At 47.6% G+C, this 25,784-nt stretch overlaps 1 protein-coding gene across 3 annotated transcripts in view; it reads right to left on the bottom strand.

Moving 5' to 3' along the window:
• Positions 1-25,784, bottom strand: part of LOC132381812 (TNF receptor-associated factor 3-like) — a 96,522-nt gene that overhangs the window by 41,624 nt on the left and 29,114 nt on the right. For 2 of the 3 annotated variants that reach the window (XM_059951413.1, XM_059951412.1), the window contains exons 2-5: positions 18,074-18,342; positions 13,993-14,044; positions 12,535-12,639; positions 3,268-3,432 (exon numbers count right to left, since the gene is read on the bottom strand). In XM_059951413.1, coding sequence (XP_059807396.1) covers positions 3,268-3,432; positions 12,535-12,639; positions 13,993-14,044; positions 18,074-18,324 — 573 coding nt within the window. In that variant the 5' untranslated portion in view covers positions 18,325-18,342. Of the gene's footprint in view, positions 1-3,267; positions 3,433-12,534; positions 12,640-13,992; positions 14,045-18,073; positions 18,343-25,784 lie in introns of those variants that run through there. The other variant, XM_059951414.1, reaches the window with a different exon arrangement.

Genomic DNA, 25,784 nt, shown 5'->3' with positions numbered 1-25,784 from the left:
TTCCCACATTGTGCAGGAGCAACATTCCACTATCCTGCCTGGCATCTCTACTGTTCTAACTGAGCAGATATAAAGAAGGAAAAACAATTAATAAACTGTGTAGAAAATAACTTACCTACAGCTTTTTGCTTTCCCTGACTGAAACCTCACCTTGCTGAAATGTCGAAGAACTAAAGCCTCAAAATCTCCACACTAACACTGTCCACTCTAATACTGTCCACTCTAACACTGTCCACTCGAACACTGACCAATCTAATACTGTCTATTCTAATACTGTCCACTCTAATACTGACCACTCAAATACTGTCCAATCTAATACTGTCCACTCTAATACTGACCACTGTAATACTGACCACTCTAACACTGTCCACTCTAATACTGTCCACACTAACACTGTCCACTCTAACACTGTCCACTCGAACACTGTCCACTCTAATACTGTCTCTCTAAAACTGTCCACTCTAACACTGCCCACTCTAACACTGACCACTCTAACACTGCCCACTCTAACACTGTCCCATCTCATACTGTCCACTCTAACACTGCCCACTCTATGACTGTCCACTCTAACACTGACCACTCAAACACTGCCCACTCTAACACTGCCCACTCTAACACTGTCCACTCTAACACTGTCCACTCTAACACTGTCCACTCTAACACTGCCCATTCTAACACTGTCCACTCTAACACTATCCACTCTAACACTGCCCACTCTAACACTATCCACTCTAACACTGCCCACTCTAACACTGTCCACTCTAACACTGTCCACTCTAATACTGTCTCTCTAAAACTGTCCACTCTAACACTGCCCACTCTAACACTGCCCACTCTAACACTGACCACTCTAACACTGCCCACTCTAAAACTGTCCACTCTAACACTGCCCACTCTAACACTGCCCACTCTAACACTGTCCACTCTAACACTGTCCACTCTAATACTGTCTCTCTAAAACTGTCCACTCTAACACTGCCCACTCTAACACTGCCCACTCTAACACTGACCACTCTAACACTGCCCACTCTAACACTGTCCCATCTAATACTATCCACTCTAACACTGCCCACTCTAACACTGTCCACTCTAACACTGTCCACTCTAATACTGTCTCTCTAAAACTGTCCACTCTAACACTGCCCACTCTAACACTGTCCACTCTAACACTATCCACTCTAACACTGCCCACTCTAACACTGTCCACTCTAACACTGTCCACTCTAATACTGTCTCTCTAAAACTGTCCACTCTAACACTGCCCACTCTAACACTGTCCACTCTAATACTGACCACTCTAATACTCCCCACTCTAACACTGTCCACTCTAACACTGAGCACTCTAACACTATCCACTCTAACACTGTCCACTCTAACGCTGACCACTCTATCACTGTCCACTCTAACACTGTCCACTCTAACACTGTCCACTCTAATACTGTGCACTCTAACAATGGCCACTCTATCACTGTCCACTCTAACACTGTCCACTCTAACACTGTCCACTCTAACTCTGTCCACTAACACTGCCCTCTCTAACAATGTCTACTCTAACACCGTCCACTGTAACGATGACCACTCTAACACTGTCCACTCTAATACTGTGCACTCTAACAATGGCCACTCTAACACTGTCCACTCTAACACTGAGCACTCTAACACTATCCACTCTAACACTGTCCACTCTAACACTGACCACTCTAACACTGACCATTCTAACACTGTCCACTCTAACACTGAGCACTCTAACACTATCCACTCTAACACTGTCCACTCTAACACTATCCAGGCTAACACTGTCCACTCTAACTCTGTCCACTCTAACACTGCCCACTCTAACACTGTCCACTCTAATACTGACCACTCTAATACTGTCCACTCTAACACTCTCTACTCTAATACTGACCACTCTAATACTCCCCACTCTAACACTGTCCACTCTAACACTGCCCACTCTATGACTGTCCACTCTAACACTGCCCACTCTAACACTGTCCACTCTAATACTGACCACTCTAATACTGTCCACTCTAACACTCTCTACTCTAATACTGACCACTCTAATACTCCCCACTCTAACACTGTCCACTCTAATACTGTCCACTCTAACACTGTCCACTCTAATACTGACCACTCTAACACTGACCATTCTAACACTGTCCACTCTAACACTGCCCACTAACACTGACCACTCTAACACTGCCCACTCTAACACTGTCCAATCTAATACTGTCCACTCTAACACTGACCACTCTAACACTGCCCACTCTATTACTGTCCACTCTAACACTGTCCACTCTAATACTGTCCACTCTAACACTGACCACTCTAACACTGTCCACTCTAACACGGTTCACTCTAACAATGGCCATTTTGCTTGCCCCTGCCTGATTTTAATTTGCTCTTGCAAATCAATTCCAATCATTGATTGGCCACTGCTCAAAAACACCAAACTCCCGTGAGTGCCTTTGGTACTCAGTCTGCGAACCTAAGTGAGTTACCTCTTCTCACACTTCACATCTCCAGGTGGCTGCTGCTCAAAATCGGATGAATGAATCTGATCGGAGAGGAGAGTGGACCATAGGAGAAAGCAAAGGAGGAGGGGACCCGGGGGAAGTAATAGGGCAGGTGAGAAGAGGTAACAGGCTAGAGTGGGGAATAGAAGAAGAGTGGAAGGGGAAGGAATTTTTTTACCGGAAGGAGAAATCAATATTCATGACATCTGGTTGGAGGCTATGCAGGCGGAATATAAGGTGTTGCTCCTCCACCTCATCAGAGCCTTGTGCTTATGATTCTACCCAGTGACATCCCATGACCAATGACATTACTGCCATTTGCTGTAGTGTTACAACTCTGCCAAGCTGCTTAGCAGGTTGGGTAGCATCTGTGGAGTGAGCATCGAGTGGACAAATAGATCCAATTTATAGACAATTTATGGGTGAATTGTTTTGCTCTGAGGGTGAGCCAGGATGGAGGAAGCTTTGTTCAATAAACCAGGGAGAACACAAGGCAGAAAAATGAAAGGGAAGATACAAATTGGACAGAAGATACAAATGGGTAGGATAGGCTCCCAGGGAAGAATATGCACACAATTATTTTATTTGTTGTAAGCAGGTGTAACTGATGCCTTGCATATTATCTTCAACCCACATGGACTAGATGGATGTCAAAAGACCACATGGGTTTCATTAGAATCTATACTAGGTGCCCCCTTCATTAGATACAGGAGGCAATTCAAGGGCCTTGGAACTGCCCTGAGTTCTTTACCTTTAACTCAGCCACTGTTGTCTCCTTTTGGCAGTGTTCACACTTCACTTGCCGCTGTTTACATTTGGTCATCAGATGTTCCCTGAGGTTTTGCTGCAGAACCAGCTCAGTACAACCTGAACGGGAGCATGGCACTCGCTGGAAGGAACAGCTCTTCAAGTGGCCCTGGGAGGAGATTTAAGGCCAAAAAACAAAGTGAATGTCCAATTACCAGCTTCAATTCAATTGCAATCAGGTGTCCTAGCAATGACCAACGTAGGGGGAAACAAAGTTGGTCCAAGAAATCAGCTCTTACTCAAAGCACCAACTGACTCCAACCCCACCCACAAATAACTGCAATCCCAACCACAATCTGATCCCCACCCAAACACACCTCACCCAACTTCCAAAAACCCACCAACTGAGCCCAACCCAACCCCACAAACTGACCCAACCCCTCCCAATTCCATTTACCCCAGCCTCATCTTACCCTGCCGACCCTAACTCCTTCCACCAAAATACCCCAACCCAATGCCAGAGACCTCAATTCCACTCCCTCACACACCAGCCCCACCTACCAAATGACCCCAACACTGCCCAACCCACCCACCTCAACTAGCAACAACCCACCCACCAAATGACCCCATTCCAAACCCAGAGACTCCAACCTCACCCAGCAATCTGACCCCAACCCGACCCAACACCACCAACCGCCAAGCCCACTCACCAATCTAACCACAACCTCACCCAACAATAATAACCACAATCCAACCCATAAGTCTGATCCCTACCCAACCCTGCAACCCCCAACCTAACCCACCGATCGGAACCCTACCCTACCTAACCCCACCAACCCCCAACCCCACTCACCAATCTAACCACAATCTTACCCAACAATACTAACCACAATCCTACCCAACAATACTAACCACACGAACCACAACCTAACCCACCGATCAGACCCCTATCCTACCCAACTCTGCCAACCCCAAACCCAACCTACCAATTTGACCCCTACCCTTTCTAAACCTCAACACCGCTCACAAATCAGCCCTCAACCTATCCGACCTCCAACCCCACTCACCAATCTGACTCCAATCCTACCCAACCCTACCAAACTCCAACCCCACTCACCAACCTGACTCCAGTCCTACCCAACCGTACCCAACCCTACCCAACCAACAACCCCACTCACCAATCTGACTCCAATCCTACCCAACCATACCCAACCACCAACCCCACTCACCAATCTGACTCCAATCCGACCCAATCCTACCCAACCACCAAACCCACTCACCAATCTGACTCCAATCCTACCCAACCCTACCAACCACCAACCCCACTCACCAATCTGACTCCAATCCTACCCAACCCTACCCAATCACCAAACCTCCTCACCAATGTGACTCTAATCCTACCCAACCATACCCAACCCTACCCACCCACCAAACCCACTCACCAATCTGACTCCAATTCTACCCAACCATACCCAACCCTACCCAACCACCAAACACACTCACCAATCTGACTCCAATCCTACCCAACCATACCCAACCCTACCCAACCAAGAACCCCACTCACCAATCTGACTCCAATCCTACCCAACCGTACCCAACCACCAACCCCACTCACCAATCTAACCCCAATCCTACCTAACCTCCAACCCCACTCACCAATCTGACTCCAATCCTACCCAACCGTACCCTACCACCAACCCCACTCACCAATCAGTCCTCAACCTACCCAAACTCCAACCCCACCCACCAATCTGACTCCAATCCTACCCAACCGTACCCAACCACCAAACCCCCTCACCAATCTGACTCTAATCCTACCCAACCATACCCAACCCTACCCAAGCCCAACCCCACTCACCAATCTGACTCCAATCCTACCCAACCATACCCAACCCTACCCAACCCCGACCCCACTCACCAATCTGACTCCAATCCTACCCAACAGCACCCAACTTCCAACCCCACTCACCAATCTGACCCCTACCCTACCCAACCCTAACAAACTCCAACCCCACTCACCAATATGACTCCAATATTACCCAACTATACCCAACCCTACCAACCACCAATCTCATTCACTAATCTGACCCTAATCCTACCCAACCCTACCAACCTCCAACCCCACTCACCAATCTGACTCCAATCCTACCCAACCATACCCAACCCTACCCAACCAACAACTCCACTCACCAATCTGACTCCAATCCTACCCAACCCTACCAACCTCCAACCCCACTCACCAATCTGACTCTAATCCTACCCAACCGTACCCAACCCTACCCAACCACCAACCCCACTCACCAGTCTGACTCCAATCCTACCCAACCCTACCCAATCACCAAACCTCCTCACCAATGTGACTCTAATCCTACCCAACCATACCCAACCCTACCCAACCACCAAGCCCACTCACCAATCTGACTCCAATCCTACCCAACCATACCCAACCCTACCCAACCACCAAACCCACTCACCAATCTGACTCCAATCCTACCCAACCGTACCCAACCCTACCCAACCAACAACCCCACTCACCAATCTGACTCCAATCCTACCCAACCATACCCAACCCTACCCAACCAACAACCCCACTCACCAATCTGACTCCAATCCTACCCAACCATACCCAACCCTACCCAACCACCAAACCCCCTCACCAATCTGACTCCAATCCTACCCAAACGTACCCAACCACCAAACCCACTCACCAATCTAACCCCAACCCTACCCAACCTCCAACCCCACTCACTAATCTGACTCCAATCTTACCCAACCATACCCAACCTCCAACCCCACTCACCAATCTGACTCCAATCCTACCCAACAGCACCCAACTTCCAACCCCACTCACCAATCTGACTCCAATCCTACCCAACCAACAACCCCACTCACCAGTCTGACTCCAATCCTACCCAACCCTAACAAAATCCAACCCCACTCACCAATATGACTCCAATATTACCCAACTATACCCAACCCTACCAACCACCAATCTCATTCACTAATCTGACCCTAATCCTACCCAACCCTACCAACCTCCAACCCCACTCACCAATCTGACTCCAATCCTACCCAACCATACCCCCCTACCCAACCACTAACCCCACTCACCAATCTGACTCCAATCCTACCCAACCCTACCAACCTTCAACCCCACTCACCAATCTGACTCTAATCCTACCCAACCGTACCCAACCCTACCCAACCACCAACCCCATTCACCAGTCTGACTCCAAACCTACCCAACCCTACCCAATCACCAAACCTCCTCACCAATGTGACTCTAATCCTACCCAACCATACCCAACCCTACCCAACCACCAAGCCCACTCACCAATCTGACTCCAATCCTACCCAACCATACCCAACCCTACCCAACCACCAAACCCACTCACCAATCTGACTCCAATCCTACCCAACCGTACCCAACCCTACCCAACCAACAACCCCACTCACCAATCTGACTCCAATCCTACCCAACCATACCCAACCCTACCCAACCAACAACCCCACTCACCAATCTGACTCCAATCCTACCCAACCATACCCAACCCTACCCAACCAACCCCACTCACCAGTCTGACTCCAATCCTACCCAACCCTAACAAAATCCAACCCCACTCACCAATATGACCCCAATATTACCCAACTATACCCAACCCTACCAACCACCAATCTCATTCACTAATCTGACCCTAATCCTACCCAACCCTACCAACCTCCAACCCCACTCACCAATCTGACTCCAATCCTACCCAACCATACCCAACCCTACCCAACCACCAAACCCCCTCACCAATCTGACCCTAATCCTACCCAACCATACCCAACCACCAAACCCCCTCACCAATCTGACTCCAATCCTACCCAAACGTACCCAACCACCAAACCCACTCACCAATCTAACCCCAACCCTACCCAACCTCCAACCCCACTCACTAATCTGACTCCAATCTTACCCAACCATACCCAACCTCCAACCCCACTCACCAATCTGACTCCAATCCTACCCAACCGTACCCTACCACCAACCCCACTCACCAATCAGTCCTCAACCTACCCAAACTCCAACCCCACCCACCAATCTGACTCCAATCCTACCCAACCGTACCCAACCACCAAACCCCCTCACCAATCTGACTCTAATCCTACCCAACCATACCCAACCCTACCCAAGCCCAACCCCACTCACCAATCTGACTCCAATCCTACCCAACCATACCCAACCCTACCCAACCCCGACCCCACTCACCAATCTGACTCCAATCCTACCCAACAGCACCCAACTTCCAACCCCACTCACCAATCTGACCCCTACCCTACCCAACCCTAACAAACTCCAACCCCACTCACCAATATGACTCCAATATTACCCAACTATACCCAACCCTACCAACCACCAATCTCATTCACTAATCTGACCCTAATCCTACCCAACCCTACCAACCTCCAACCCCACTTACCAATCTGACTCCAATCCTACCCAACCATACCCAACCCTACCCAACCAACAACCCCACTCACCAATCTGACTCCAATCCTACCCAACAGCACCCAACTTCCAACCCCACTCACCAATCTGACCCCTACCCTACCCAACCCTAACAAACTCCAACCCCACTCACCAATATGACTCCAATATTACCCAACTATACCCAACCCTACCAACCACCAATCTCATTCACTAATCTGACCCTAATCCTACCCAACCCTACCAACCTCCAACCCCACTCACCAATCTGACTCCAATCCTACCCAACCATACCCCCCTACCCAACCACTAACCCCACTCACCAATCTGACTCCAATCCTACCCAACCCTACCAACCTTCAACCCCACTCACCAATCTGACTCTAATCCTACCCAACCGTACCCAACCCTACCCAACCACCAACCCCATTCACCAGTCTGACTCCAAACCTACCCAACCCTACCCAATCACCAAACCTCCTCACCAATGTGACTCTAATCCTACCCAACCATACCCAACCCTACCCAACCACCAAGCCCACTCACCAATCTGACTCCAATCCTACCCAACCATACCCAACCCTACCCAACCACCAAACCCACTCACCAATCTGACTCCAATCCTACCCAACCGTACCCAACCCTACCCAACCAACAACCCCACTCACCAATCTGACTCCAATCCTACCCAACCATACCCAACCCTACCCAACCAACAACCCCACTCACCAATCTGACTCCAATCCTACCCAACCATACCCAACCCTACCCAACCAACCCCACTCACCAGTCTGACTCCAATCCTACCCAACCCTAACAAAATCCAACCCCACTCACCAATATGACCCCAATATTACCCAACTATACCCAACCCTACCAACCACCAATCTCATTCACTAATCTGACCCTAATCCTACCCAACCCTACCAACCTCCAACCCCACTCACCAATCTGACTCCAATCCTACCCAACCGTACCCAACCCTACCCAACCAACAACCCCACTCACCAATCTGACTCCAATCCTACCCAACCATACCCAACCCTACCCAACCAACAACCCCACTCACCAATCTGACTCCAATCCTACCCAACCATACCCAACCCTACCCAACCAACCCCACTCACCAGTCTGACTCCAATCCTACCCAACCCTAACAAAATCCAACCCCACTCACCAATATGACCCCAATATTACCCAACTATACCCAACCCTACCAACCACCAATCTCATTCACTAATCTGACCCTAATCCTACCCAACCCTACCAACCTCCAACCCCACTCACCAATCTGACTCCAATCCTACCCAACCATACCCAACCCTACCCAACCACCAACCCCACTCACCAATCTGACCCTAATCCTACCCAACCATACCCAACCACCAAACCCCCTCACCAATCTGACTCCAATCCTACCCAAACGTACCCAACCACCAAACCCACTCACCAATCTAACCCCAACCCTACCCAACCTCCAACCCCACTCACTAATCTGACTCCAATCTTACCCAACCATACCCAACCTCCAACCCCACTCACCAATCTGACTCCAATCCTACCCAACCGTACCCTACCACCAACCCCACTCACCAATCAGTCCTCAACCTACCCAAACTCCAACCCCACCCACCAATCTGACTCCAATCCTACCCAACCGTACCCAACCACCAAACCCCCTCACCAATCTGACTCTAATCCTACCCAACCATACCCAACCCTACCCAAGCCCAACCCCACTCACCAATCTGACTCCAATCCTACCCAACCATACCCAACCCTACCCAACCCCGACCCCACTCACCAATCTGACTCCAATCCTACCCAACAGCACCCAACTTCCAACCCCACTCACCAATCTGACCCCTACCCTACCCAACCCTAACAAACTCCAACCCCACTCACCAATATGACTCCAATATTACCCAACTATACCCAACCCTACCAACCACCAATCTCATTCACTAATCTGACCCTAATCCTACCCAACCCTACCAACCTCCAACCCCACTTACCAATCTGACTCCAATCCTACCCAACCATACCCAACCCTACCCAACCAACAACCCCACTCACCAATCTGACTCCAATCCTACCCAACAGCACCCAACTTCCAACCCCACTCACCAATCTGACCCCTACCCTACCCAACCCTAACAAACTCCAACCCCACTCACCAATATGACTCCAATATTACCCAACTATACCCAACCCTACCAACCACCAATCTCATTCACTAATCTGACCCTAATCCTACCCAACCCTACCAACCTCCAACCCCACTTACCAATCTGACTCCAATCCTACCCAACCATACCCAACCCTACCCAACCAACAACCCCACTCACCAATCTGACTCCAATCCTACCCAACCATACCCAAACCTACCCAACCACCAAACCCACTCACCAATCTGACTCCAATATTACCCAACTATACCCAACCCTACCAACCACCAATCTCATTCACTAATCTGACCCTAATCCTACCCAACCCTACCAACCTCCAACCCCACTTACCAATCTGACTCCAATCCTACCCAACCCTACCCAACCAACAACCCCACTCACCAATCTGACTCCAATCCTACCCAACCATACCCAAACCTACCCAACCACCAAACCCACTCACCAATCTGACTCCAATCCTACCCAACCATACCCCCCTACCCAACCACTAACCCCACTCACCAATCTGACTCCAATCCTACCCAACCCTACCAACCTCCAACCCCACTCACCAATCTGACTCCAATCCTACCCAACCGTACCCAACCCTACTCAACCACCAACCCCACTCACCAGTCTGACTCCAATCCTACCCAACCCTACCCAATCACCAAACCTCCTCACCAATGTGACACTAATCCTACCCAACCATACCCAACCCTACCCAACCACCAAGCCCACTCACCAATCTGACTCCAATCCTACCCAACCATACCCAACCCTACCCAACCACCAAACCCACTCACCAATCTGACTCCAATCCTACCCAACCGTACCCAACCCTACCCAACCAACAACCCCACTCACCAATCTGACTCCAATCCTACCCAACCATACCCAACCCTACCCAACCAACAACCCCACTCACCAATCTGACTCCAATCCTACCCAACCATACCCAACCCTACCCAACCACCAAACCCCCTCACCAATCTGACCCTAATCCTACCCAACCATACCCAACCACCAAACCCCCTCACCAATCTGACTCCAATCCTACCCAAACGTACCCAACCACCAACCCTACTCACCAATCTAACCCCAACCCTACCCAACCTCCAACCCCACTCACCAATCTGACCCCTACCCTACCCAACCCTACCAACCTCCAACCCCACTCACCAATATGACTCCAATCTTACCCAACTATACCCAACCCTACCAACCACCAATCTCATTCACTAATCTGACCCTAATCCTACCCAACCCTTACCAACCTCCAACCCCACTCACCAATCTGACTCCAATCCTACCCAACCATACCCAACCCTACCCAACTGCCAACCCCACTCACCGATATGACCCCTACCCTACCCAACCTCACCAACTCCCAACTCTATTCAACAATCTAATCCCAACCCTTCCCAATGCTACCAATCGCCAACCCCACTCAGCATACTAACATCAACCCTTCCCAACCCTACCACCACCAACCTCACTCACCAATCTAACTCCAACCATACCCAACCCTAGCAACCACCAACCCCACTTGCCAATCTGATATCAACCCTACCCAACCATCCCAACCCTCAACATGACCCACCAATAGAACCCAACCTACCCAACACCCAACCATACCCACCAATCTATCCCCAACCCTACTCAACCCTACCAACCCGAACTCTACCCAACCCCACTCACCAATCTGACACCAACCCTACTAATCCCTAACCCCAACAACCAATCTAACCCCAACCCTACTCAACCCTACCAACCCGAACTCCACTCAACCTCACTCACCAATCTGACACCAAACCTACCCAACCATTTCAACCCTAACCATACCCACCAATCTAACCCCAACCCTGCCCAACCTTACCCACCAATCTACCCTTACCCTACCCAATGTGACACAACCCCTCCCATCCCACTGACCTCAATCATCCACCAAACTAACCTCTGTGATTCTAACCTTACCCAACATCATTGCTATCGCTGCATGCAATTGATTGACTCCAACCCCACTGTGGTGACCTCCAACCTCAACCACCTCCAACAACCCCACTCCAACCCCATTGTCTCCGTCTGCCAAACTGACCCTAACCCTACCAACTCTACACAACTCCATCCATCCCACTGACCCCAACTACCCATCAAACTAACCTCACTGATCCCAATCTTATCCCACCTCACTGACCCCAATCCCATGACCCTAGCCCCAAATCCACCCACTGGCTGACCCAACTGCACCAACAACTGGCCCCAATTCAAATCCAGTGACCCCAACCCCAACCCTGCACCACTGCTCCCCACCCAGCAAACTGACTCCAATCCAACCCTAGCAACCCCAAACCCTCCTCACCCCATTTGTCCCATCTCCACCTGACTCCAAACTTTCCCAACTGGCTCCCATCATGATCCAACTTACCCACCTTGAAAATTTGACTGTTTATTCCTCTCCATAGATACTGCCTGACCTGCTATGTTCCTGCAGCATTTTGTGTCTGTTGCTAATAATGTCACAACTCTCCATAAAATCTATTTCTCATCTCCTAAACTCCAATGAACATTGGCTCATTCGATTCCATTCCATTTAGTTCAGAAGTAACTGTAAACATAAGCCAATTCTCACCTCCAATGCACCCAGGACTACCTGCTCCTTGCAGCCACTTTTGTGGTTCCTGCAATAAACCATCAGCCCCATTATTTCCTTCCGACAACAATTATCATTGAACACCTGCAGAAAGACAGTGAGATGGTCTTAACAACTGGAGTGCCTGAAACCAAGTGCATTTAGAACACAGCTGAGCTGAGACATCTCACTTTCAGACACTTTGGTAATGAAAGGGTGGCATGGTAGTGTAGCAGTTAGCACATTTCTTTATAACACCAGTGATCATTGATCGGGGTTCAATTCCCACCTATGCCTGTAAGGAGTTTGTATGATCTCCCCAGGACTGCATGAGTATCCTCCGGGTGCTCTTGTTTCCTCCCATATTCCAAAGACATTTGGTTAGGATTGGTGAATTATGGGCATGCTATATTGGCACGAGATGTGTGGCAATACTCACGGGCTGCCTAGAACATTTAATTTGACGCAAGTGACACGTTTCACTGTAAACCTTGTACATGCAACAAATTAAGCTAATCTTTTAATCACTTAACAGAGTCAACTCTTCCCATCTACATGTCTGAGATGGGTAAAGGTAAACAAGCAGGAAAAATGCCTGTGCCAGTGACCAAGAGAATAAGAAATATTTAGAAATAAGGTGACACGCTAGATTAGCGGTTAGTGAAACATTTTACAACTTGGTGTGTTCTCCCCGTGACAAATTTCATGACATATGTAAGTGATGATAAACCTGATTCTGATATGGGTTTCCATTGTAGACTGAGAGTGGGAAGGGGAATCACAGTTGGGAAAATGGGAAGGAAGCAGGAAGCACCAGAGGGACATTCTGTAATGATCAATAAACCAATTGTTTGGAATCAAATGACCTTGCCTGGTGTCTCAGATCTGGATGTGTCTGCACCTGCACCACTCCCCGCCCTGGCACTCCTTCTCTGCCATCCACCCCACACCCCTCCCGTGGTTCTCCACCCTCACCATTCCCAATAGCCTTTGCTCCCACCAGATTGACAAGCCCATTCTCTGTTCCATATTGGCAAATACAGCACTGTGCAAAAAAATTCTTAGACACCTTAACTACATATATGTGCCTATGACCTATGACCTTTGCACAGTACTCTATGTTTTGATGTTTTGAGGTACATGTGACAAATAAAGCTCATCTTTAGGAGGATGTGGTTGCATTAGAGACAGTGCAGAGGAGATTCCCTGAGATGAAGGGCATTAGTTATAGGGAGAGATTGGATCAGCAGGGCTTGTTTTCCTTGTAGATCAGGTGACCTGATTGAGGTGTATTAGATAACGAAATGGATAGGATAGATCATTAGTAGGTGGGAAGGCTGGATAATGGAGGGAGGGGAACACAGGCACTGGTGGTAAACTGGAGGCGCCAACTTTGATTCAACACAGGGCAAAGGTTACAGAGAAAGGAAAAAGACTAAAGACTGATTCATCCGTTACCTTGGTGCCATAAAGGATCTGCTGATCAGCTGGGCAAACCTGACCTGGATTCCTGAAAATAAACCACATTAAAAATATGTAACAGGAAGTAAGAAGCTGTGATCACACTGGTATTAGAGCTTGGTAAAATGCTTGTCAGGACAATGTGTAAGGGTATCCTGCATAGTTAACCTAGGTAGCCAGTTACTTCCTGCAATATCTGTATGTGCTGGCATTGGAGAGGGTCCAGTGGGTGTTTACAAGAATGATTCCAATATGAAAGGTTTAAAGTATCAGGGGAATTTGATGGCTTGGACTCACTGGCATTCAGAAAAATGAGGGTGGATCTCATTGAAACCGGCAGAATATTGAAAGGCTAGATAGGGTGGACAAGCAGAGGGTGTTCCTAACAGTGGGAGAGTCTAGGACCAGAGGGCACAGCCTCTGAACAGAAGGACACTCCTTTAGAACAAGTAATTTCTTTAGTCAGCGGGTGGTGAACCTGTAGAATTCATTGCCACATGGAGCTGCAGAGACCAAGTCATAGGGTATAGTTAAAGTGGATATTGACAGGTACTTAATTAGTCGAAAGCAGGAGGATGGGGTCGAGAAGGAAAATAAATTAAATAAATAAATAAATAAATCGGCCATGATCAAATAGCCAAGCAGAATCAATAGGCCAAATGGCCTAATTCTGCTCCTATGTTTTTTCCTGGTGTAATGACCTAGTACTTACTCCAGCGTTCATCATCAAGTGCACCTTGGCGGTAGAGGTGGGACCTGGGAGGTGATACCCGAGCAGACCTGATGGGTGAACGCGGTGCGCTCTGGACACCAGAAGGAGAAGCCACGTCCTTTCAGGCTGGTGGATTTTGCTGGTCTGAAACACTGCATTCTGTTTCACTTTCACTACCTCAATGTGTTTATGCGTGACATGACCTAGCTGGCACACAAAAAAAGCCTTCTGTTTGTCACCAAAGAGCAAAGTGATTCACTGCTTCATTCGTTGGGGGACTGAGTTAAAAAACCATGAGGTAATATTGCAGCTCTATAAAACCCACAGGTGGAGGATTGTCTTCAGTTCTGGTGGCCTTGTTATAGGAAGGTGCAGAGGAAATCTAGCAGAATGTTGTCTGCATTAGAGAGCATGTCCTATGGGGATAGCTTGAGTGAGCTTTTCTCCTTGTAGCAAAGGAGTATGAAAGGTAACTTGATAGAGGTGTGTACGATGATACGAGGCACACATTGAGTGGAACCAAACACCTTTTTCCCAGGGCAAAGATTATTAATTTTAAAGTGACTGGAGGGAAATATTGGGGAGACGTCAAGTAAGTTTTTTTTAACAGAGAACTGTGAGTGTGTGGATCATGCTATCAGGGTGATGATAAAGGCAGATACATTAAGCACATGTTGGAGATTCTTATATGGGCACAAGCATGAAAGAAAAATGGAGGGCTAAGTGCAAGGGAAGTGTGAGATTGATCATAGAGTGGGTTACAAGGTCAGCACAACATCGTGGGCTGTGGAGTTCTATGTTCTAATATCTTTCCACCATAGTTCAATACATGAGACAATATCAAACCAATACCAATAACGATGGCACTGCCCGAGCTGATGGTTGAGGTGGACGGATTACCTGCTTCCATTTGCTGTGTTCATTGAAGGCTCAAGGGGCCAGTCAGTTGTGATTACCTGCTTGAAATACCGGGATGTGGATTTTTCTGAAGAGGACTTTAAGTCCATTGTGCATGGTTACTCCCCACTGGAATTCTCCCTCGAGAAAGCCAGGAAATTTGGGTGAAAATGGGGGACTTACTGTAAGTACAGGAGTGGGGAAGTTTTGGCGCATTTCTATTGCTGAGGCACGCATGCCTGAAAGTTCACCCCCGGTGGAGTAAAACTCTGATAATCTGACACTGATAAAACATTAACTCTTGATCACTCAATCTACCGTGTAGAGGCTCTTGCATTTTGTTTTCTGCCTGCAGTGCTCCTCTCCGCAACTGTAACACTATATTCAGCACCCTGTTTTTCCCTCGGACCACCTCTACGTACTGAGTCAGAGAGCTATAGATCACTGCAGCGCAGACTCCGGCCCTTCAGCCCATCTAGTCCATGCCAAACTATTAAACTGCCTAGTCCTATAACCTGCACATGGACCATATCCCTCCACACTTCTCCCATTCAGGTACCTTTCCGAAATTCTCTTCAATGTTTAAATTGAACCCACATCAAACCTCGGCTGGCAGCTTGTTCCACACTCACGCCACCCTCTGAGGGAACAAATTCCCACTTAGATTCCCCTTTCACCCCTAACCCATGACCTTTAGTTCTAGTCTCACCCAACCTCAGTGGAAAATGCCCGTTTAAGTTTACCATATCTCAATAGTTTATAGTCTCAATCTATGTTCTGTACTTATTTTTCCAAGTGATCTGCATGAATGGCACACAAATCTAAGTTTTTCACCATATCACGGTATATCTGCGAATGATAAACCAATTCCAAATCGCTCTATTGCAGCACTGAATCACCAGACCTGAAATGTTAACCTTGTTTCTGTCTCTACGGATTTTAAGTTTGTATAGATGTGGCTGGTCCAATGGAGTTTTTGGCCAATGGTGACCTGTCGGAGACTGACAGAGTCATAGAGTCATAAAAGCAAAACATCTTGGAAACAGGCTCTACGGCCCATCTTGTCCACGCTGATCAAGGTGCCCATTTTCATATATTCCTCTACCTTCCCTAAACCAAATATTGCTTTGTACTTGCTCTGGCCCCTCACAATTTTAAACACCTCTATAAAGTCACTGCTCAATCCACTGTGTTCAAGTCCAGTTTATCGCCATTAACTGTACACATGTATCCACACAACACAATACAAACATATAAACTCACATAAAATATATAAAGTACACCGCCAAACCAGACAACATTCCTCCGCACGACACAGTATATATAACTCACATACAATATATAAAGCGATAATACCACAAACAAATTAACAATTCTTAAGGTACATTTACAACACAAGCTAGAAAATAAATAGTATAATGTTACTGGCTCTTCATGCGTGCAAATGAATATAAAATGTGGAACACTACGGCATAGCACAGGCCCTTTTTCCCTTTTTCCCTTGTGCCAACCCTTTAACTTACTCTCAGATGAATCTAACCTCTCCCTCCTGCATAGCTCTCCATTTTTCCGTGTGCCTATCTAAAAGTTTCTTAAATGTCCCTATTGTATCTGCCACTAGCACCCCGGCAAAGTATCCCACACACCCACCACCCTCTGTGTAAAAAGTCTCCCTTATACTTTCCTCCAGTTACAACCACTGATATAAGCAATTTCTGCCCTGGGAAAATATCTCTGGCTAGCCAGCCAATCTGTCTCTTATCAATTTGTACACCTCTGTACAAATTGCCTCTCATCCTCCTTCACTCCAGAGAGAAAGGTCCTTGCTTTCTCAACCTTTCCTCATAAGACATGTTCTTTAATGCAGGCAGCTCACCATAAATCTCCTCTGCACCCTCGATAAAGATTCTACATCCTTCCTGCAGTATAATGAGGTGACCAGAACTGAACACAAACTCTAGCCTGTATCTCAGGGCTTCTCTTCAAGGTGGGTAACGCATTGATTATAGGGGCAGAATTAGGCCATCTGGCCTATGAGTCTGCTCTCTCATTGGGTTAGGCCTTTTCTTGTTGGGGATGACCATTGCTAGAAAGGTAAGACACAAAGTCTCCATTTAATATCTTCTGAAATAGCTCGTCCCACAGACAGAGCAACTCTGCTTCCTATAGTTGGAGAGTCTAGGACCAGAGAACAGCCTCAGGACAGACAGACAGCTCTTTAGAACAGAGAAGTGGAGGAATTTTTTTAGCAAAAAGATGGTGAATCTGTGGAATTTGTTGCTACAGACGGCTGTGGCGGCCAAGTCATTGGGGATATTTAAAGGGGAGGTTAATCAGTTCTTAATTACAGAGAGAAGGCAGGAGAATGCGGTTGAAAGGGATAATAAGTCAGCCATGATGGCATTGCAGAACAGACTCGATGGGCTGAATGGTCTCCCTAGGTAGCATGCCAGTGAATGCTGTGCTTACCTGAGCAGAGCGTCAATGCAGCTCTCGCAGAACCGGTGCCCACACGCCGTCTGTTTGGCATTGCGCAGTACCCGGTGGCACTGCTCACACCTGTACTTGTCATCAACTGGCTCCACAAACTCCTCGGTGTAGCCCCCTTCCGGGCCTTCGGCCTCCAGCCCAAGGGACCGGAACACACTGGAGGGAGGAGTCTCCTTCGGAGACTGGTACAAACACGGTTTTAATCTGTCTGACAGGCAGCCTGTAGCCATCGGTACTCTGTACTCGGGCTGAAAGCAGAGAGAGAGAGAAGCAAGTGTTATCCTTTCAGTGTCTTACACAGGGTAGCAGCCACGTGTCAACGTCAAATGGTCTTGAACCTGTTCACCAGCCACGTCATCTCCCTGTGTCCTGGTGCAAGCCAGCCACACTTAAAGTCACACATCTATGAAATTTTAATACTTTTTAAAAATCCCCTCCAATAAGCTATGCCTGATGCAGCTAATGGACCTTGTTTTTGCTCAAAGTGTGTCCTTTTTAATGTTTTTCTTATGAATGCCGTTTATCTGATGCAACATGCCTCTGCAAGTAAGTTTTTCATTGTACCTGTAGTGCATACATGCACTTGTGCAAACGACAATAAACTCAACGTTGACTTTGACCCTGCCCCCATTTTCCCATTTGTTTCCAAGCCCAACAACCTTCTGGGGATCCTGGGCCCCTCTAGTTCTGATCTCGGATCTCAGGTCTGAATTCTGTCCCTGATCAAGAAGGTGATCAAATAACCGCACGTTTCAACAACAGTGTACAGAGGAGAGCCCTACATGCACAACACGTCAGTCGCTGAAGTGGACCAGCTACGGTAGCAGAGGACCATGAACATTCTCTCAGAGGCCAGTCTATTCAGTACAGGAGATGCCTAATAAAGTGGGCACTGAGTGTGTCGTGTTGAACTACATACTAGTGGAACAGAGGAATGGGAGATGCCAGATGCTGGTGGCCTTGGCCTGACACACCAGCTCTCTGTTTCCCCCCTCATTCTTCCTGACCTGGTGAGTTGCTTAGGGTTCCATTCTGATAGAAGGCTGATTCCTTGCATTTTTGTGCCACGCAAGAAGGATCTTAATTATTCCTTTGTTTTATGACCTGGGTGTTGCTGACAAATCGAGCACTAACCCCACAGCCTCCCTGAGAATGTTTGTATTTAGTGTTTCAGTAATATGTGAGCAGCCCTGTAAATATCTTGTTTGGTTCAGCTTTCATGTTCCTTTAGATAGTTCAGCACAGGTTAAACAGACATGAACTGCACACGTCATGGTGCTACCTCATGATCCGTGAGGGCTTCCCTTAAAGTAAACACAGACTAAGACTTGCACTTCAATCCTTTGTTTTCCTTTGAATTACTTCAATGTTTTGCGGTTGCAAAGCATAACAGTTTGGTGATCTGCCTTCTTGAATGTGCCATGAAGATACTCCCTCACTTCCTTCTGGACGGGAGTTCCAGGATTTAGATCCAGTCACGTTGCAGGAACGCTGATACATTTCTAAGCCAGAATTGTTCAAGACAGAAGGGACCATCAGCTGGAGGTGTCCTCATGCACCTAAATCCCTTTGACGTCCTTGGCAGTAGAAGTCACTGGCTTGGGAAGTTGGAGGTAATGGCTCTCCATGCCCACCTAATAACCTACAAAGAGGCACAGATAGCATTAAACTATTACAGTGCCAGTGACCTTGGCTCAGTTCAGTGCCAGTGACCCAGGGTCAGTTCAGTGCCAGTGACCTGGGTCAGTTCAGTGCCAGTGACCTGGGCTCAGTTCAGTGCCAGTGACCCAGGGTCAGTTCAGTGCCAGTGACCCAGGGTCAGTTCAGTGCCAGTGACCTTGGCTCAGTTCAGTGCCAGTGACCTTGGCTCAGTTCAGTGCCAGTGACCCAGGGTCAGTTCAGTGCCAGTGACCTGGGTCAGTTCAGTGCCAGTGACCTGGGCTCAGTTCAGTGCCAGTGACCCAGGGTCAGTTCAGTGCCAGTGACCCAGGGTCAGTTCAGTGCCAGTGACCTTGGCTCAGTTCAGTGCCAGTGACCTGGGCTCAGTTCAGTGCCAGTGACCTGGGCTCAGTTCAGTGCCAGTGACCTGGGCTCAGTTCAGTAACAGTGGCCTGGGCTCAGTTCAGTGCCAGTGACCTTGGCTCAGTTCAGTGCCAGTGACCTGGGTCAGCTCAGTGCCAGTGACCCAGGGTCAGTTCAGTGCCAGTGACCTTGGCTGTCTGTAAGGAGTTTTTGTGTCCTCCTCATGGCCCTATGGATTTCTTCCAGATGCTCCAATGTCCTGCCACATTTCAAAGATGTATGGCTCAGTAGATTAATTGGTCACATGGATGTAATTGGACATAAGAGCACAATTAGGCCATTTGGCCCATTGAATCTATTCTGCCAGACCATCATGGCTGATTTATTATCTTTGTCAACCCATTCTCCTGCCTTCTCAACATCCACTTTAAATATACCCAGTGACTTTGCCTCCACAGCCACTTGTGACAATGAATTCCACAGAAACACTAAACTCTGGTTAAACAAATTCCTCCTCATCTCTGATCTAAAGGGACATCCTACTATTCTGAGGTCCTAGAATCACCCTGTATAAGAAAACCCTCTCCACATCCATTCAATATTTGATGGAATTCTCCTTGTTTTTCTAAGCTCCGGAGAATACTAGCCCAGTGCCATCAAATGCTCCTCATACCCTTTCATTCCCTAGAATATGAACCTCCTGTGGACCCTCTGCAATGCCGGCACATCTTTTCTTAGATAAAGAGCCCAAAACTGCTCACAATACTCCAAGTGCAGTCTGGTCGGTGCCTTGTACAGCCTCAGCATTACATCCTTGCTTTTATATTCTAACCCTCTTGAAATGAATGCTAACATTGAATTTTCCTTCCTCACCACTGACTCAACCTACAAGTTAACCTTTAGAGAAATCTATATGGGATCTCCCAAGTCCCTTTCAAAGTTCAATATGACTTTATTATCAAAGTATGTCTACGTTACCAAATACTACTCCGAGATTCATTTTCTTGCAGGCATTCGCAGTGGAACAAAGAGATAGAATCAATGAAAAACTACACGCAAAGTCTGACAAAAAAAACAATGTGCAAAAGAGGCCAAACTTCGAATACGCACAAAGCAGGTAATAATAATGTAATTACCTAAAAAGTACTGAGATGATAAGCTGTAAGAAGTGAGCCTACAGGTTGTGGTCAATGCAGGTTCCGGAGCCTGGTGGCTGTGCGGTACCATCTGAACCTGGAGGCGTGCAGCTACCTCCCGCGCAACGGCAGCAACAAGAAGAGAGCGTGTCCTGGATGGTGGGTGCTGCTTTCTGGTGACACCGCCCCCTGTGTAAGTGCTTAATACTGGGGGGCTTTTCCGGTGAAGAACTGAGATGTATCCATTACTTTTTGCAGGCCTGGCTGTTCTTTGGCATTGGTGTTCCGACGTAACCAGTCCACTGATTTTGCATTCTGATTTCAAGCGTGGCAGGTTATTAGGCTGTACGGACCCATTACCGTGCTGCTTCTCCAAATATAATATTAAAGGCACAGGTGTGTGTAATAGCACCAGGCTTCATTATTATTGATGAGCCTGTAAGTCATTGTTCTGCAAAAGCAATATGTGACCTTTCACTTATACTGTATCTTTTTCAGAGTCATTGAAAAGTACAGCACAAAACAGGCCCTTTGGCCCATCTGGTCTGTGCTGAGCCAACAACCTGCATTGGGAACATAGCTCTCCATATCCCCTCATCCATGTTCCTGTCCAAACTTCCCTTAAGCATTGAAATCAAGCTCACATGGACCACCTGCGCTGGCCACCTGTTCCACACTCTCAGCACCCTCTGAGTGAAGAAATTTCTCTCACGTTCCCCTCTCTCTAAGCTTTCACCCTTAACCCACAACCTCTGGTTGTAGTCCTACCAGCCTCAGAGAAAAAGCCTGCTTGCATTTACCCTATCTATACTCCTTCGGGCAGGTGGAGCTCGTCAGCCTGGGAAGGCAGTCCACCTAAGAGAGGGGAAACTCTGCTTTCAAACCAAAACTTCAACATAACATCCCACCTCTTGTACTTAATACTTTCATTTACGAAGGCCAATGTGCCAAAAGATTGCTTTAGACAATAGACAATAGACAGTAGGGGTAGGAGTAGGCCATTCGGCCCTTCTAGCCAGCACCGCCATTCTCTGTGATCATGGCTGATCATAACAATCAGTACCCCGTTCCTGCCCTCTCCCCATATCCCTCGACCCCGCTATCGATAAGAGCTCTATCTAACTCTCTCTTGAATGCATCCAGAGACTTGGCCTCCACTGCCTTCTGGGGCAGAGCATTCCACATATCCACCACTCTCTGGGTGAAAAAGTTTTTCCGCATCTCTGTTCTAAATGGCCTACCCCTTATTCTTAAACTGTGGCCTCTAGTTCTGGACTCAACCATCAGTGGGAACATGCTTCCTGCCTCCAGCGTGTCCAATCCCTTAATAATCTTATATGTTTCAATCAGATCCCCTCTCATCCTTCTAAATTCCAGTGTATACAAGCCCAGTCACTCCAACCTTTCAACATATGACAGTCCCGCCATTCCAGGAATTAACCTTGTGAATCTATGCTGCACTCCCTCAATAGCAAGAATGTCCTTCCTCAAACTTGGAGACCAAAACTGCACACAATACTCCAGGTGGGGTCTCACCAGGGCCCTGTACAGCTGCAGAAGGACCTCTTTACTCCTATACTCAATTCCTCTTGTTATAAAAGCCAGCATGCCATTAGCTTTCTTCACTGCCTGCTGTATCTGCATGCTTGCTTTCATTGACTGATGTACAAGAACACCTAGATCTCATTGTACTTCCCCTTCTCCTAACTTCACTCCATTTACAACCCTATCAACCTGTGACATCACTTTCAATGAATTATGGGCCTGTTTTCCCAGATTCCTTTGTTCTACCAAACTCTTCAGTGCCCTACAGTTCATTGGGTAAGACCGACACTTGCTGGTCCTACCGAAGCACTAAACCTCACGTTTGTCCGCACTAAATTCCGTCTGCCATTTTTCAACCCATTTTTCCAGCTGTTCCAGATCCCACAGCGAGCCATGATAGCTTTCCTCGCTGTCCGCCAACACTCCCTTTCCTGGTGTCATCCGCAAATTTGCTGATCAGTTAACAAAAAACTTCAGACCCTGCACCAAACCCTGTAACACTCCACTAGTCACAGGTCTTCAGTCAGCCAACCATCTACTCCTCTCTGACTTCTCCCAAAAAGCCAATGTCTAATGTGATTCATCCTGAGCCACTGAACCTTCTTGACCAGCCTCCCATGTGGGAACACCCACTGCCTTACCCTCAACTTTCCTGGCAACTTCCTTGACAAGCTCTATGACTGATTAGATATGAACTGCCACACACAAAGCCATGCTGACTATCCTTAATCAGTCCCTGTCTATCCAAATACTCATACATTCGGTCCCTTAGAATACCTTCCAATAACTTACCCACAACTCACCAACCTATACTTCCTGGTTTACTCTCAGAGTCTTCCTTAAACAGCAGAACAGCATTAGCTGTTAGTCCTCGGGCACTTCACCTGTTGTTGAGAATGAGTTAACTATCTCTGCTGGGGTCCCAGCAATTTCTGCATTTGCCTCCTGCAGGGTTCAAGGGAACAGCTTGTCAGTCCCTGGGGATTTATCCTCCCTAATTTGCCTCAAGGCAGCAAACACTTCCTGCTCTGTAATCGGTACAGGGTTTGTGAAGCTGATGCCTCATTTTGCCTCATTTCTATAGACTCTGCATCCATCTCCTGAGCAAATACAGGTGCAAAAACTGCATTTCAGATCTCCCCAACTCTTAGGCTGCACGCATGAATTACCATTTTTACACATTCTCATTGAAACGAGTCTTGCTTTAGTCTTTCTTCAAAGAACAGCAATCAGAGTATAGAAAAGAATATTTCACAAATATATCTGCAATTCAAACTGTAATTTATTTTGACAAGTCGTGGCATTTCACTTTGAAAGTTGTTTGTTTATCAGCTGTATCAGTCTGACATTTACTCTTTCAAAATACACCAGAAGTTTCTCACAAGCCAAAAAAAGAGTTAAAGGTCTACTGGTCCGCTAAATGTAGTTTCAACTCATAGTAATTATAGACTCATAGATCGAGCATTGATTGTCAGGAAATGTGAAGGGGGCTAGACACAAAGGCAGCGCAGCAGAGACGATTTAGCAGTGTGCAATCACTTTAATAATAAATTGTAAAATAACAAGCCATGAGGAGCCACAAAACAAGAGAGAACGTATATTTAATACGACTGGGCAACAAGGTAACTGAAGGCCCGGAGCAAGGGGATGAGGCTGGCTGGATGGCTGTGCGAACGAGGACTGGGTGCAGGTGATGAGTTGGAAGCGAGTGGCGGATGAGTCCTGTTAGCTGGGTGGCTTCTGAGAGCTGCCTGCTTGCAGGTCTGACATTAATGTTCTTTACAGGCAAGAGGTGCCGAAGCATCAGGGCAAGAGTTGTTAGGATGGGAAACAGCTTCTTTCCCCCGGACCATGAGATTACTGGTTTCAACTAACACCAAATCTCTGTAAACCAGAGACTGCTGTGTGTGAAAATCCCAGGAGATCAGCAGTTTGAGATACTTATACCACCCCATCTGGCACCAACAATCATTCCACGGTCAAAGCCACTTAGATCACATCTCTTCCACATTCTGGTCTGAACAACAACTTTGACCATGTTGTTTGTTGTGGTGTCAGTACAGTGCAGGGCATTAAAACATTGCGCTAGGTTACAACTAAAAGGAATGATTAGTGGGAAAGCAGAAGGGTGAGGTAGTGTCCATGATAGGTCAACTTCAGGCTGCTGTGCCTCCTCCCTGATGGATACCTATACGTACATATACGTAAACGTACACCTATACATACAAACAGGCTCCCATAGTGCATTACTTTCAAAAGAACATATGCATCCAACATTTTGATGCCAGTGATCAGTGAGCAGGGTTCAATTCTTACACCCGTCTGGTACGTTCTCTCTGTGACTGCTGGGCACTCTGATTCCCTCCTACATTCTAAAGATGTATGGTTAGGGTTGGTAAGCTATGGGCATCAGAAGCATGGCGACCCTCATGGCTGCCCTATGTGGACGGTATCGGCTGCTAACACAAAATTACACATTTCTCTGAATGTTTTGATGCGCGTGTGACAAATAAAGCTGATCTTTATTCATTCTTAGACGTTGCTTTGTCTCACCCAGATGATTAGGTTCGTGAGGTCCTGGGTTGGTGGGAAATGGGAGTAAGTCAAGGACTATGGATAGGAAAGGTTTAGAGCAGGGGTTCCATGGGCCCTTTGCTTACTGGTATAGGTCCACGGCATCGAAAAGGGATTTGATTCATATCTCTCGGGTAGAGGGATATGAACCAGATGGGATTGGTTTAGATTGTCCTCTTGGTCAGCATGATTGAGTTGGGCTGAATGGCCTTCTTCCATGCTGTCTCACTCTAGGGATCTATGACTAACGTAAATGGGTCATGGAGTTGTTGCAGTACAAGAGGCTTATTTGGCCCATTGAGTCTCATTCTTGTCCAAAACCACGAGTGTCTACTGGCACCACCCTCGCGGGCAGAGTAAGTTCTGCATCAGCACCACACGCTGTGTAAACGTGTTCTTCACGCTCCCTCTCC

This window comes from Hypanus sabinus, chromosome 26, assembly GCF_030144855.1.
Source record: "Hypanus sabinus isolate sHypSab1 chromosome 26, sHypSab1.hap1, whole genome shotgun sequence".
NCBI lineage: Eukaryota > Metazoa > Chordata > Chondrichthyes > Myliobatiformes > Dasyatidae > Hypanus > Hypanus sabinus.
The sequence above is the reverse complement of the archived record's forward strand: the minus strand, read 5'-3'. Positions and strand labels throughout refer to the sequence as shown.